At 39.8% G+C, this 12686-nt stretch overlaps 1 protein-coding gene across 1 annotated transcript; it reads right to left on the bottom strand.

The window, feature by feature from the left end:
- Positions 1–4139: 4139 nt before the first annotated feature.
- Positions 4140–12686, bottom strand: LOC121395671 (phospholipase A2 inhibitor and Ly6/PLAUR domain-containing protein-like). The gene is made up of 5 exons (XM_041569769.1): positions 12598–12686; positions 8440–8559; positions 7876–8022; positions 6274–6405; positions 4140–4648 (listed from the first exon to the last, which is right to left on the bottom strand). Exons 1-5 carry the CDS (start codon positions 12647–12649, stop codon positions 4422–4424), a joined length of 678 nt encoding a protein of 225 aa, XP_041425703.1. The 5' UTR covers positions 12650–12686; the 3' UTR covers positions 4140–4421.

Genomic DNA, 12686 nt, shown 5'->3' with positions numbered 1-12686 from the left:
GCGAAGTGCGGCGAAGTTACGCCTGGCGCAACTACGATTCTTAGTGAATTTGCCCCTCTGTGTCACTCTCAGCTTGAGTTCACAGCAGGCTCCTCAAACACTCTCAAATTAGACACCTGATTCATTTATGGGTAGGTGGCTAACACCACGCCCAGGTCAGTCTGGAGTGGAATGGAAGGCCCACCCAGATCCTTCCCTCCATTCCAGCCCTGGATACCCTAAAGAAGAATAACAATGCAGTTTCTTAACTGCAATATCCTTCATCCAGAGCCCTTAACCCCTGAACTAACATGCATTTTCCTTTTACCATATCACACAAGATACAGATGACCTGCTTAAAAAAGAGACATACCTGTGCAGGCAAAGTTTTATAGATTTTCTTCCAATTGACTCAGTTGAGTTTGTGTCCTGCCACAAATTGGGTGCAAGAGAGTTGGAGTTGCATCAAAACACTATTGACACAACCTGCTGTGGGAACCTTGGAGCTACTGCCAGGTCCAAGATAGAGGTAACTCCAGGGTTTCCCAGTGTCAACAAGTGACGTTTAGGCAAGGTTAAAGCTTTGAGCTGAACTAGTAAAACCTTCATATAAGCTATGGAGAAACAAAGCAGGAAGGAAATAATTCTACATTTAGCTGTAATAATTCCATTAGACAATTTTAAAAGCAACTAATCTAGGCCATTCATTTCCTTAATCCCTATTTTTGTATGAACAACAATACGTTGATGGTAGGGGGACTGATAAAACTGAACTGTTTTCATATGTGGTACCTTCCACTATGACTGTAAAATTCAGCATTTTGCCGTAAACCTTAAAAATGTTACTTAAAAAAAATGTAGAAAAAAATAATGATACAAATAGTGATGAGTGAATATATTAGCCTGGCGGGAATTTCCTCGTTTCGCCACCGGCGAATAAATTCGCGAAACTGCCACGAAAATTAGTTGGCGCTGGCATTGTCAACACTATTCAGATGCCCATTGACTTTAACGCTGGTGTCAAAATTGACGCAAGTAACTTTTCGGACGCATATCCACTTTTACGGCGAATCGAAATGAGAGAAATTCGTCCATCACTAGATATAAATTGCATCTTTAGTCATCTTCTCGAAGTGGGTATAATATTTTGCAGCTACAGTTATTTTAATTCCTTTTTGAAGAGGATGGTGGGGGGGGCAAATAACTCCAGTTGTCAGTCTGTTTTCATAAATGGTACCCTCCATTATTCACCATTTTGACGTTAAAGGGATACTGTCGTGGTTAAAAAAATGTTTCTAAATGAATCAGTTTAGAGTGCTGATCCAGCAGAATTCTGCACTGAAATCCATTTCTCAAAAGAGCAAACAGATTTTTTTATATTCAATTTTGAAATCTGACATGGGGCTAGACATATTGTCAATTTCCCAGCTGCCCCAAGTCATGTGACTTGTGCTCTGATAAACTTCAATCACTCTTTACTGCTGTACTGCAAGTTGGAGTGATATCACCCCTCCCTTTTCCCCCCAGCAGCCTAACAACAGAACAATGGGAAGGTAACCAGATAGCAGCTCCCTAACACAAGATAACAACTGCCTGGTAGATCTAAGAACAACACTCAATAGTAAAAACCCATGTCCCACTGAGACACATTCAGTTACATTGAGAAGGAAAAACAGCAGCCTGCCAAAAAGCATTTCTCTCCTAAAGTGCAGGCACAAGTCACATGACCAGGGGCAGCTGGGAAATTGACAAAATGTCTAGCCCCATGTCAGATTTTAAAATTGAATATAAAAATTTTTTTTTTGCTCTTTTGAGAAATGGATTTCAGTGCAGAATTCTGCTGGAGCAGCACTATTAACTGATTCATTTTGAAATTTTTTTTTTTCCCATGACAGTATCCCTTTAAACATGTTACATTAAAAAAGGATAACAAAAACCAATGGTATAAATTGCATCTTTCTTCATCTTCTTAAAGTGGGTACAGGTATAGGATCCCTTATCCGGAAACCCGATATCCAGAAAGCTCCGAATTACAGAATAGCTGTCTCCCATAGACTCCATTTTATCCAAATAATCCAAATTTATTAAAAATGATTTCCTTTTTCTCTGTAATAATAAAACAGTAGCTTGTACTTGATCCCAACTAAGATATAATTAATCCTTATTGGAAGCAAAACCAGCCTGTTGGGTTTATTTAATGTTTAAATGAATTTCTAGTAGACTTAAGGCATGAAGACCCAAATTACGGAAAGATCCGTTATCCGGAAAACCATTGGTCCCGAGCATTCTGGATAACAGGTCCCATACCTGTATAACATTTTGAAGCTACAGTTATTTTATTTTAATTCCTTTATGAAGAACCACCTTTTGATCAGTCACAGTTTCAGGAGGACCAATTCACTGAGTACAGCAACAAAGATGAAGTCTACATTGTTCCTTATTTGATAAAGAATATTATATACATTAGTTGGCTTACACTTATTTACCCATGTTTCATTTAAGGGAACCCTATCCTCAAGACAAAGTGTATACTCTACTGTACTGTAAGTATAGCAGTGTTAGAAAAAGACAAAAAAAAAAAAAGATAGAAGAATTTCTTCTCTTCATCTTCGTGTGGTTGAAATCTCTCAACTTCCACTAAATTTCCAGTAGAGATCCTGGGTATCTCTCTTCCTTAAAGGGATACTGTCATGGGAAAAAATGTTAATAGTGCTGCTCCAGCAGAATTCTGCACTGAAATCCATTTCTCAAACAGATTTTAATATTTAATTTTGAAATCTGACATTGAGCTAGACGTATTGTCAGTTTCCCAGCTGCCCCCAGTCATCTGACCTGTGCTCTCATAAACTTCAGTCACTCTTTACTGCAAGTTGGAGTGATATCACCGTCTCCATTCCCCCCCCCCAGCAGCCAAACAACAGAACAATGGGAAGGGAACCAGATTGAGCAGCTCCCTAACACAACAGCTGCCTGGTAGATCGTAAATGGTGAGGAGTCAGGTTCTTTTTTTTTATCCTAGGCCAAACTTATCAAAGAGTTTGAAATCTGATCCCCCAGGGAAATGCCCCATACTTTATACTTACCCCTCGTCGTCGATTCTGGCAGCGGACTTCACGGCATCCATCCTCCGGGTCCTCAGTAAGCTGACTGGGAGATCGGTATGTTGGCGCATGCGCAGTTGGAGCAATTTGACGGTTGTCGACAACTGCGCATGCGCCGAAAGCTAACCAAGAACCCGGAAGATGGATGCCATGAAGTCTGCTGCAGTGAAGCTGCCAGAATGCTAACGAGGGGTAAGTATAAAGTATGGGGCATTTCCCGGGGGGGGCAGTAAGCCTGGGGGGAGGAGGAAGGGGGTCCACGTGGGGTGAGGGGTACGGGGATTTTTTCTACAGGGTTTCCTTTAACTGATTAAAGTATCATGCTGAGTCCAAGGCAAAATGAGTAGATCATAATCGAGGCCTATATAGATCCATCAGGAAAGGACTGCATAAACAGGCCAGTCAGACCTGATAGGCCTATGAGTAAGTGCCCCAACAGGCACGAAACGCATCAGGCCTTCATCTGTATGTCCCAATAAATGGTTTGAATTTTTAATTATACCTTTGGTCATTATTTAAGGAGAAAAACACAACATTTTGGGGTGAACTGTGAGTATATTTCTTTCCCTTTATCTTTATTGCCCTTATTATTGGACATTAATTTATAGTGATGCTGTTATGGCCAATTTGCATAAATTTTGCGATGGCCTATTTACGAAACCTCGTTTTTTTGTGGTTAAGTTTTAAAAGGGGAAGACTCACATTTTTAGAGATTGATTATACCCAAAGCTGCTAAAAATCCAAATCCGAAAACACTCCAGCTAAAACCTGTTGAGGTCATGAAGTCAATAGCGGATGGTTTTTCAGGCATCAAACTTGAAAAATTTGTGCAATTCGAATTGTCGCACAATTTTGTGGAGACTTTTCCCACACCGAATTTTTTCAGTTGTTTTTCGACAAATTAGTTAAATTAGTGGATGGGAGTTTGGTCGACTTTGTTTTAATAAAAAATTTGATAAATTCAAGTTTTAGTAAACCCCCCCCCCCAAATGTATTTGTCCAACTTGGGTATGTAACTGGATATACCGAATTCATTCAATGCACTCTTAGTAACGTCAAGCAGCTAATTACAATTCATCATTTTGGAATAATATATATTTTTTAATTTTTATGGTTTGCAAAAAATGTAATTTTACAGTGAGTTTTCATCATGGATATTAATGTAAATTAAACATTTTACTGAAACAATTGAATCGATTTGTATTTTTTTTTTTTTTGCTCTTGTATCTTCTGTCGGAGATGGTCACAGAGTTCCGGTATGAATGCAGCAGAACTATGGGGCTCGGTCCTATAATAATTCATACAGTAAAGCCGAAGGGGGAAATAATACATATTTCTAGTTCATTCACTTGGGTCTAAAACCAATTTTACTAGCATAAGACAATTAGCCAGTAGAAGAACACTTTGAAGACCAGAGCACCCACTAGAAAGTCCAGGATTTGCATCGGTGCAGGTAACAATACTCTCTGTAGAGGAGCCATGATAAGTCGAATAAGTCGAATTGCCATATATACAGACACTTTCACTGCTACACCCACGGTAGGTTATTACATCATGTGACAAGGGTCCTGTTGGTTAAACAGAGTTAACTGAGTTCAGTGTTCTGAATAGTTTTTTTCTTGGCTAATATGTGACTCATTTACTAATACCAGGTACAAGGACTAATAATATACATTTGATACCAGGTTCATCTCTGCGCAGGTGTTAATTACAAAGATCTAGAGAGACTTGAGATAATTTTTGCTACTTTCGTGCATGCCATTAATAATTTGCAAGGAATGCGGGTGTGTAAGGTGAACCAATGTCTCGCCCATGTGGCACCCAATCAAAGCAGTGCAGCTAGTGCTTCAAAAAACAGTTGGGTAAAAATTTCCTACAAGGGAGGGTAAAGCGTTGTTGTCAGAAGCATGTGAAATCTGGAGTGGCCAAATTGTAAAGTGCCCTATAAATAAAGTCTACCGAGTTGTGTTGTTGACCTATCTATGATGTCATGCACCCCTTCCACTGTTTTATGTGCCTTTCTGGTGTAACATACATGAAGCTGTTTTGATTGTATTACTGGTCTTACCTACATTCTAGAGCTGGCCAGCTGATAGAAACACCCATATGTCAGCAGTTGGTCTAACCTACTTTTTAGAGTTGACCAGGCTATGGGGTAAATTTATCAAAGAGTGAAGTTCCGCCACTAGAGTGAAATTCCGCAGCTCTCAATTCATTTCTATGGGATTTTGAAAGGCGTATTTATCAATGGGTGAAAGTGAAAGTTCACCCTTTGATAAATACGCCTATAAAAATCCCATAGAAATGAATGGAGAGTGGTGGAATTTCACTCTAGTGGCGGAACTTCACTATTAACTTCACTCTTTGATAAATATACCCCTATATGCCAGAGATTAAATAACCTACATTGTAAAGTCTGGAGTTGACAGATTAGAAAAAAAAAAACAGTTAGAACATGCTAGGGCTTGGTCTAAGATATATTCTGGAGTTGACCAGCTACTAGAAGCACCCATAAACCAGAGATTGGTCTCATCTACATTCTAGAATTGACCAGCTGATAGAAACACACTTATGCTAATGCATGGTCTAAGATACATTCAGAAGTTGAATAGCTGCTGGAAATACCCATATGCTAGTGCTCAGTCTAATCTACATTCTAGAGCTGACCAACTCCTAGAAGCCCATATGCCAGGGCTTGTCTAACCTATATTCTAGAGTTGGCCAGCTGCTGGAAACAGCCATATGGCATAGCTTGGTCTCACCTAGAGTTGACCAGCTGTTAGAAACACACATATGCTAGTGGTTGGTCTAAGCTACATTCTAGAGTTGACTAGCTGCTAGAAGTACCCACATGCCAGTGCTTGTCCAACCTACATTTCAGAGTTGACCATCTGCTAGAAACACCCATATGCCAGAGCTTGGTCTCACCTACAGTCTAGAGTTGACCAGCTGTTAGATACACACATTGGCTAGTGTTTGGTCTAAACTACATTATGGAGTTGACAACACCTATATGGAAGCACTAGGTCAAACTTACAGCAATTCTCCAGAGCACTTACGTACATTTTTTAGAACTGCGCATGCTCACTGGTTGACAATGTCATGTAGGCAATTAAAATCATCATCCAGGGAAAAGAAAACAAAAAACTTCAATAACAGGGCTTTATACGTATTAAAATAAATGGAGCATTACCTATAAATATCGTTGATTGCTTAATACATTTGATCTCCTCCCCCACGCACTCAATGTTCTCATTGGAAATACAATCAAAACCGTTATATTCACATGTTGGGCACGTCAATCCGTTTTTCTGACTGTCAGGCCCTTTACATAAATAAGTAAAAAAATATATGATATTTTTGTATCCTTAATATATGGCTACATACTTTATTTCTGGTTGTTTAAAGGACAAGGCAACCTCCCTAAACTACATTATATGTTACAAATTAGTTGACCTCCTCCCCAAATGCTACGTTAATTTTGCCTACAGACCAGGTAAAACTTTTGACTGATGCTTTTATTGTGGTCAATGCTTTCCCCCATACAATATCAAAAAATATGGTGGCCAAATAATAGCATATACTGTAGTACAGCAGGGCAGGAGAACTGTCCACATATAGAACAAAGGGGTAGATTCACTAAAGGACAAAGTGGCTAATGCTAGCGACAATTTGCTAGCGCTGCCACTGCAGGGACATCGCCAATTCACTAATTCACTAATAGACACAGGCGCCAATTCGCTAGCTAGCTACCCGCCCTATGGATATTGACCCAAGCGCAAGCTCACTAGTGAATTTTCACTAGGCACAAACGAACGCTAACGCACTGCCAAAGCAACGCTATCGAAAAGTCGCCAGCGTTCAGTGCCCAGGACAAAACCCTGCATATTAGTGAATTGGTGTAGTCGTATCGCATTTGCGGCTGGCGAACTGGTGCGAGCTGTGCAAAGCTGATGCTGGCAAAAATTTGCCGTTAATGAATCTACCCAGTAGTGTATGTACTGTGACTTCAAAGCAAGTCAGGAAATGATACATGCTCTCTTTAGCCCCAGAATCAGTAGTTTATCAAATCCAAATAAACCAGATTTAATTTGTCTTAAAGGGATCCTGTCATCGGAAACATGTTTTTTTCAAAATGAATCAGTTAATAGTGCTACTCCAGCAGACTTCTGCACTGAAATCCATTTCTCAAAAGAGCAAACAGATTTTTTTATATTCAATTTTGAAATCTGACATGGGGCTAGACATATTATCAATTTCCCAGCTGCCCCTGGTCATGTGACTTGTGCCTGCACTTTAGGAGAGAAATGCTTTCTGACAGGCTGCTGTTTTTCCTTCTCAATGTAACTGAATGTGTCTCAGTGGGACATGGGTTTTTACTATTGAGTGTTTTTCTTATATCTACCAGGCAGCTGTTATCTTGTGTTAGGGAGCTGCTATCTGGTTACCTTCCCATTGTTCTTTTGTTTGGCTGCTGGGGGGGAAAGGGAGGAGGGTGATATCACTCCAACTTGCAGTACAGCAGTAAAGAGTGATTGAAGTTTATCAGAGCACAAGTCACATGACTTGGGGCAGCTGGGAAATTGACAATATGTCTAGCCCCATGTCAGATTTCAAAATTGAATATAAAAAAATCTGTTTGCTCTTTTGAGAAATGGATTTCAGTGCAGAATTCTGCTGGAGCAGCACTATTAACTGATTCATTTTGAAAAAAAAAATTTTTTTCCCATGACAGTATCCCTTTAAATTCCAGATTACAATGTAATGATGTGTGGCGCAACATAAACATACGCACAGGTGGGCTGAGGTGGAGTACAGTTATCTGTGTCACAGCAGGTTATAGTCTGTCGGCCTCTGTAGATGACAAAGCTAAAATATGTATTTATTCCACAGACTTTTGGATCCCCGCAATATCTGAAAATCTGATAACATTTCTTTCCATCTGAAACAAAGAAAATGAAAAAGATATACTTATCAAAAGACCCCTGTAAGCGGACACCAGAGGCAAAGTCAAGAACAGAAATAATTAATAAATAGTAAATTTCAGGTTTATCTATGTATTTTTAATCATTGTCACACAAAAAAAATTAGTGGAATAGTATGGCTTTTTAAACAGTTTATTTGGCAGCTTGAGGCATCCCAACCCTCACTTCTAACAAGTGTCCCAGAACCAGGAATCACTCACAAATGCCAAGAGCCAAAAGTCTCATTCCTTATTTCAGAAGTATTCAGTGTTACTGCCATAGGGTTGCTGTACCCCTGAGCTAGAACAAGTCTATCAGGCAATAGTACCATTACTCTTTTGTAACTCAAGTGGTTTAACCTTTATCTAATACATCTGCCAGCAGCCACTCCATACCTAAACGAGTAACTTCTTTAAATAATGAACTGCAAACCCCCCCTGCGACACAACGAATGCTTTGTCCTTCACAAGACGTTTGTTCATCTGCATTACAGACTGTGCATAAGAGAGCATGAGCTGCAAAACACAATAAATAAATTATTAATTAACTGGCCCCAAACATAGTACATCCACACACCCAAGATATATAATTTACATTTATGTTGGTTTTTTCTTGAAGAAAATAATAAGGCCCATTTACTAATGCAAATACAACTCGCAAGATGCACAGGGGCAGATTTGCTAAAGGGTGAAGTGACTAACGTTGGCGAAAATTCGTTAGCGTGACGTCATTCAGACACTTCGCCGTTTTACTAACGGGCGCATGCATAACTTCGCTAGCAAAAGAGACAGACGCTGTCAATCATTTGCACTCTATCACCAGGAGAATTTTCGCTCTGGCGAATGGACGTAACTCCACAAATTTTACTGAATTTTACGGATTTTACTGAACGTTACCTCTTTCGCCAGACTTGCCGTCACCACCTCAGACCAGGCGAAGTGCAATGGAGTGCATAGATCTTCCTCAATTTTTAGTGGAAATTTTTTCTAAGTCCCAAAAAACGCTGGCGTCGTTTCTTTTCTCAGAGTGATAGCCTGTAAAGGTCCTTAAAAATTTTTTTTGGGTAACCAGTTCCCCCCTACATTTCCTAACATATGGAACATAAACTATACACTGGGCTCATGTGTAGGGCAATATAACAACTTTATTTTATTTATAAAGGTTCCCTGGACTTGTGTAATGTATTTTAGGGATGCACCAAATCCAGCATTCGGTTCGGGATTCAGGCTTTTTCAGCAGGATTTGGATTCAGCCGGATCCTTCTGCCCGGCCGAACCGAATCTGAATTTGCATATGCAAATTAGGGTTGGGGAGTGAAATCGCGGGACTTTTTGTCACAAAACAAGGAAGTAAAAAATGTTTTCCCCTTCCCACCCCTAATTTGCATATGCAAATTAGGATTCGGAATTTGGCCGAATCTTTCGCAAAGGATTCGGGGGTTCAGCCGAACCCAAAATAGTGGATTCGGTGCATCCCTAATTTATTTACTGCAACATATACGTGCATTCAAATTTCCTGCCCCAACGCTAGCGCTTCTTTGCTTACATTGCCGAAGTAATGAAAATTTACCAGATTTTGTGGTGGTTAATATGTTTTGCTGTGGATTCATAGATGTCAGAATTGTGATGTGCAATGCATTTTAGGAAAGACAAATACTGTCAAGAATCTGAATGGGGTAGGCACTCACTGGAACCCATAACCAGGCCTGTAAATGAAAAGTACATTTTATGGAGGAACATTCTTACATTTAACGCATTTCATGCTAGTCCGCACCAGTAATAGGCTAAAACAGTGCAATTGGTTTATGTTAGTAAATGAGGCCCAATAGAATAGTTTAAGGTGTCAGTTAGGTATCACCTGTAGTGATGGGCGAATTTGCGCCCTTTTCGCCGAAAAATTCCGTTTTTTTGACGCCGGCGCCCGTTTTTGCCGCGAATTTTCGCGGGCGAATCGCGCAAATTCGCAGTGAATTCGCGCCTGGTAGGGAGCAGTAGTAGGTGACAATGCAATACACAGAGGCCAAATGTAATAAAGATAAACAACTGCCACAGGAGACAATGGACTTGCCCAAGGACGTCGGCCTATGGAGATCCCGGTGGCGAGGGCGACTATATTGTGCAGCATTTTCATTTGGTGGTTGAAGGGATATCATTGGCCAGCATCTTTCCCTGACTGCCAGGTAAGCAAAATAAAAATATTACCTATAATGTAGTTGAATGAGTTGATGTATTAGGAGCTTGGGGTAAAAGTATCAATAGGTAAAAATAAAGTTCACCTGAGGGGAAATCCACAACTCTTTATTCATTTGTATAGGATTTCATGGATAGATTTTTTTCAAAGATGACTCAGTTTTCACCCTTTGATAAATTATTATCTGGCTCTTATGCATCATGGACGCCATGCCTGGGAAAAATCATATACTTTCCATTGAATCTGTGGCTTTGACAATGCTGCTCCTCATGAGATAAATGTACCTACTTAAAGGAAAACTAAAGCCTAACTAAAGAAGTAGGTAGAAATGTTGTACATGATGTTTTGTGCTTCTGTACCAGCCCAAGGCAACCACAGCCCTTTAGCAGTAAAGATCTGTGTCTCTAAAGATGCCCCAGTAGCTCCCCATCTTCTTTTCTGCTGATTCACTGCACATGCTCTGTGCTGCTATCACTTACTGAGCTTAGGGACCGACTCACAATATACAGTACACATAGAATAGAAATGTCACAATATAAGGCTGATTAGTAATTAATACAGATAATTACTAAATGGCAACACAGAAACCAGTGCAATTAGCATCAGAATTTAATCATCAGCAAACCTGTAGCATCAGCTTATATTACAGCCAGGGAAGCTCATTTTCTGCTGGATAATTAGTGACGAGCCCTAAGCTTAGCTTCTCAACAGCCAATCAGAGCCCACTGAGCATGTGAGTGTCACAGACACTTTCCAAGATGGTGACCCCCTGTGACAAGTTTGAAGTCCTGGATCATTGCTGCTATTGACAAGCTCAAACTTTAGCCTCGTGCAATAACTTCACTATATAAAATATGACATTTTTAGCCACATTCATTTTTAGGTTTAGTTCTCCTTTACTTGTCAGATACCTGCCTGTTGCATTGTACTAAACCCATATGATACATCAGAATGGAATCATACTGCTAAATATACCATATCCCTTACCAGATATTAAAGGGGACCTGTCACCCAGACATAGAAATTTGTATAATAAAAATACTTTTCAAATTGAACACAAAACCCAAATTATTTTATTTAAAAATCCATACCCATTATATACTCATTAAAAAATTGTCAGCTGTCAATCATATATTGCCTGCCCCTCCTCTGAGGCGATGGAAGCAATTACTTTCACCTCCCATTCTGCACTTCCTTGATGTCACTGCTTTCCTCACATTCCCCTTCACTCCTCGCCATCTTATTGGTTAGCCAGTGCAAGTACACGGACATCATGCGCCACCATTCTGGTGCATAAACAAGATTTTGGCATGATAAAAAGCTTGCCTTAATAACAACGTCCACAAAATGGCGGCTGCCTGCTTCATGTGATTTTTGAATTCCAAAGATGTCAACAAATTATAAAGTGTCATAGACATTTTATTTTGCTTGACTAACATCATAAAATAGGATTTGGAATTAATTATCAGGGTGACAGGTCCCCTTTAAGATATTTACTTAAAGGACCAGTAACATCAAAAAAATGTTTTAAAAAATTTGTTAGTATGCATCGAAAAAAAAAACCACAAAGACAAATTAAACATTTAAAATCGCAAAGTCTTTATTAAGAAATAACTTAGTGAAACTCCGGTTGCGCTCTTCTTCAGAAAGTGATCAGGCGCTTGATTTCTCCTCCCTGCCTTCCTTATAGGAGATAGCCAGGGAGAATAAATCGAGCGCCGCATGATGGATTGTCGCCGTATCTCTTTTTCTGAAGAGGAGTGAAAGCAGAGTTATGTTAAGTTATTTCTTTATCAAGGCTTTGCCATTTTAAAGTTTAATTTGTCTTTGTGATTTTTTTTCCGATGTATACGCACACATTTTTTTTATGTTACTGGTCCTTTAATAGGAACTGATGATTTGATAGCTAGTAAAGGTCCCCTGCCATTGACACTCATTTGTTGTAAATATACCTTTTGAAGTGAACAATAACACACACCAATATACATACATGCACAACAAATCAATACTGATAGTTACATTATACTTCAGTCTGAAAGGGCCTTATGTCCCACCAGTTGATGTTCTCTATTTATGGCAGAACATTTTCTCAGATTGTAAATAGCAGTTTTATCCTGTGCTCATCCAACACCTACTCGGTGAGCCAAATAAGGCTGATCCAAATGTCAGGTCCCCAGGTCATTATTCACATTGAGGGTCCTGTATGCACAGGCCAAATATTCCATGACCTCATGTAGTTGATGACTGGTGGGATTATTCCACCCAACCTGATGTTATCTCACTGGGCTCTGGTTGCTCATGGAGGACACTGCATTACATTTGTAGATGAGGGAGCAGTGGGAATGACATTGGTGTATCCCTACCTTCTGGCAGAAGAGCTGCAAGGACACACAGGAGGCCCACGGAACATCTCATTGTGAGCAGGTTTCATCCATAGAAGTGAGAGGCTCCT

This window comes from Xenopus laevis, chromosome 7L (assembly GCF_017654675.1).
Source record: "Xenopus laevis strain J_2021 chromosome 7L, Xenopus_laevis_v10.1, whole genome shotgun sequence".
In the NCBI taxonomy this organism is placed as follows: Eukaryota; Metazoa; Chordata; class Amphibia; order Anura; family Pipidae; genus Xenopus; species Xenopus laevis.
This window is presented reverse-complemented; position numbering and strand designations above follow the sequence as displayed.

Bases quoted from the DNA above. Each gene is read 5' to 3' on its own strand.
- LOC121395671 (XM_041569769.1), bottom strand. From the start codon at position 12,649: ATGAGATGTTCCGTGGGCCTCCTGTGTGTCCTTGCAGCTCTTCTGCCA. The intron at 8,560-12,597 runs GTAGGGATACAC...TGTGTTTTGCAG, and splicing joins TGCAGCTCTTCTGCCAGAAG to CTCATGCTCTCTTATGCACA. The intron at 6,406-7,875 runs GTGCGTATGTTT...ATTTATGTAAAG, and splicing joins TACTCCACCTCAGCCCACCT to GGCCTGACAGTCAGAAAAAC.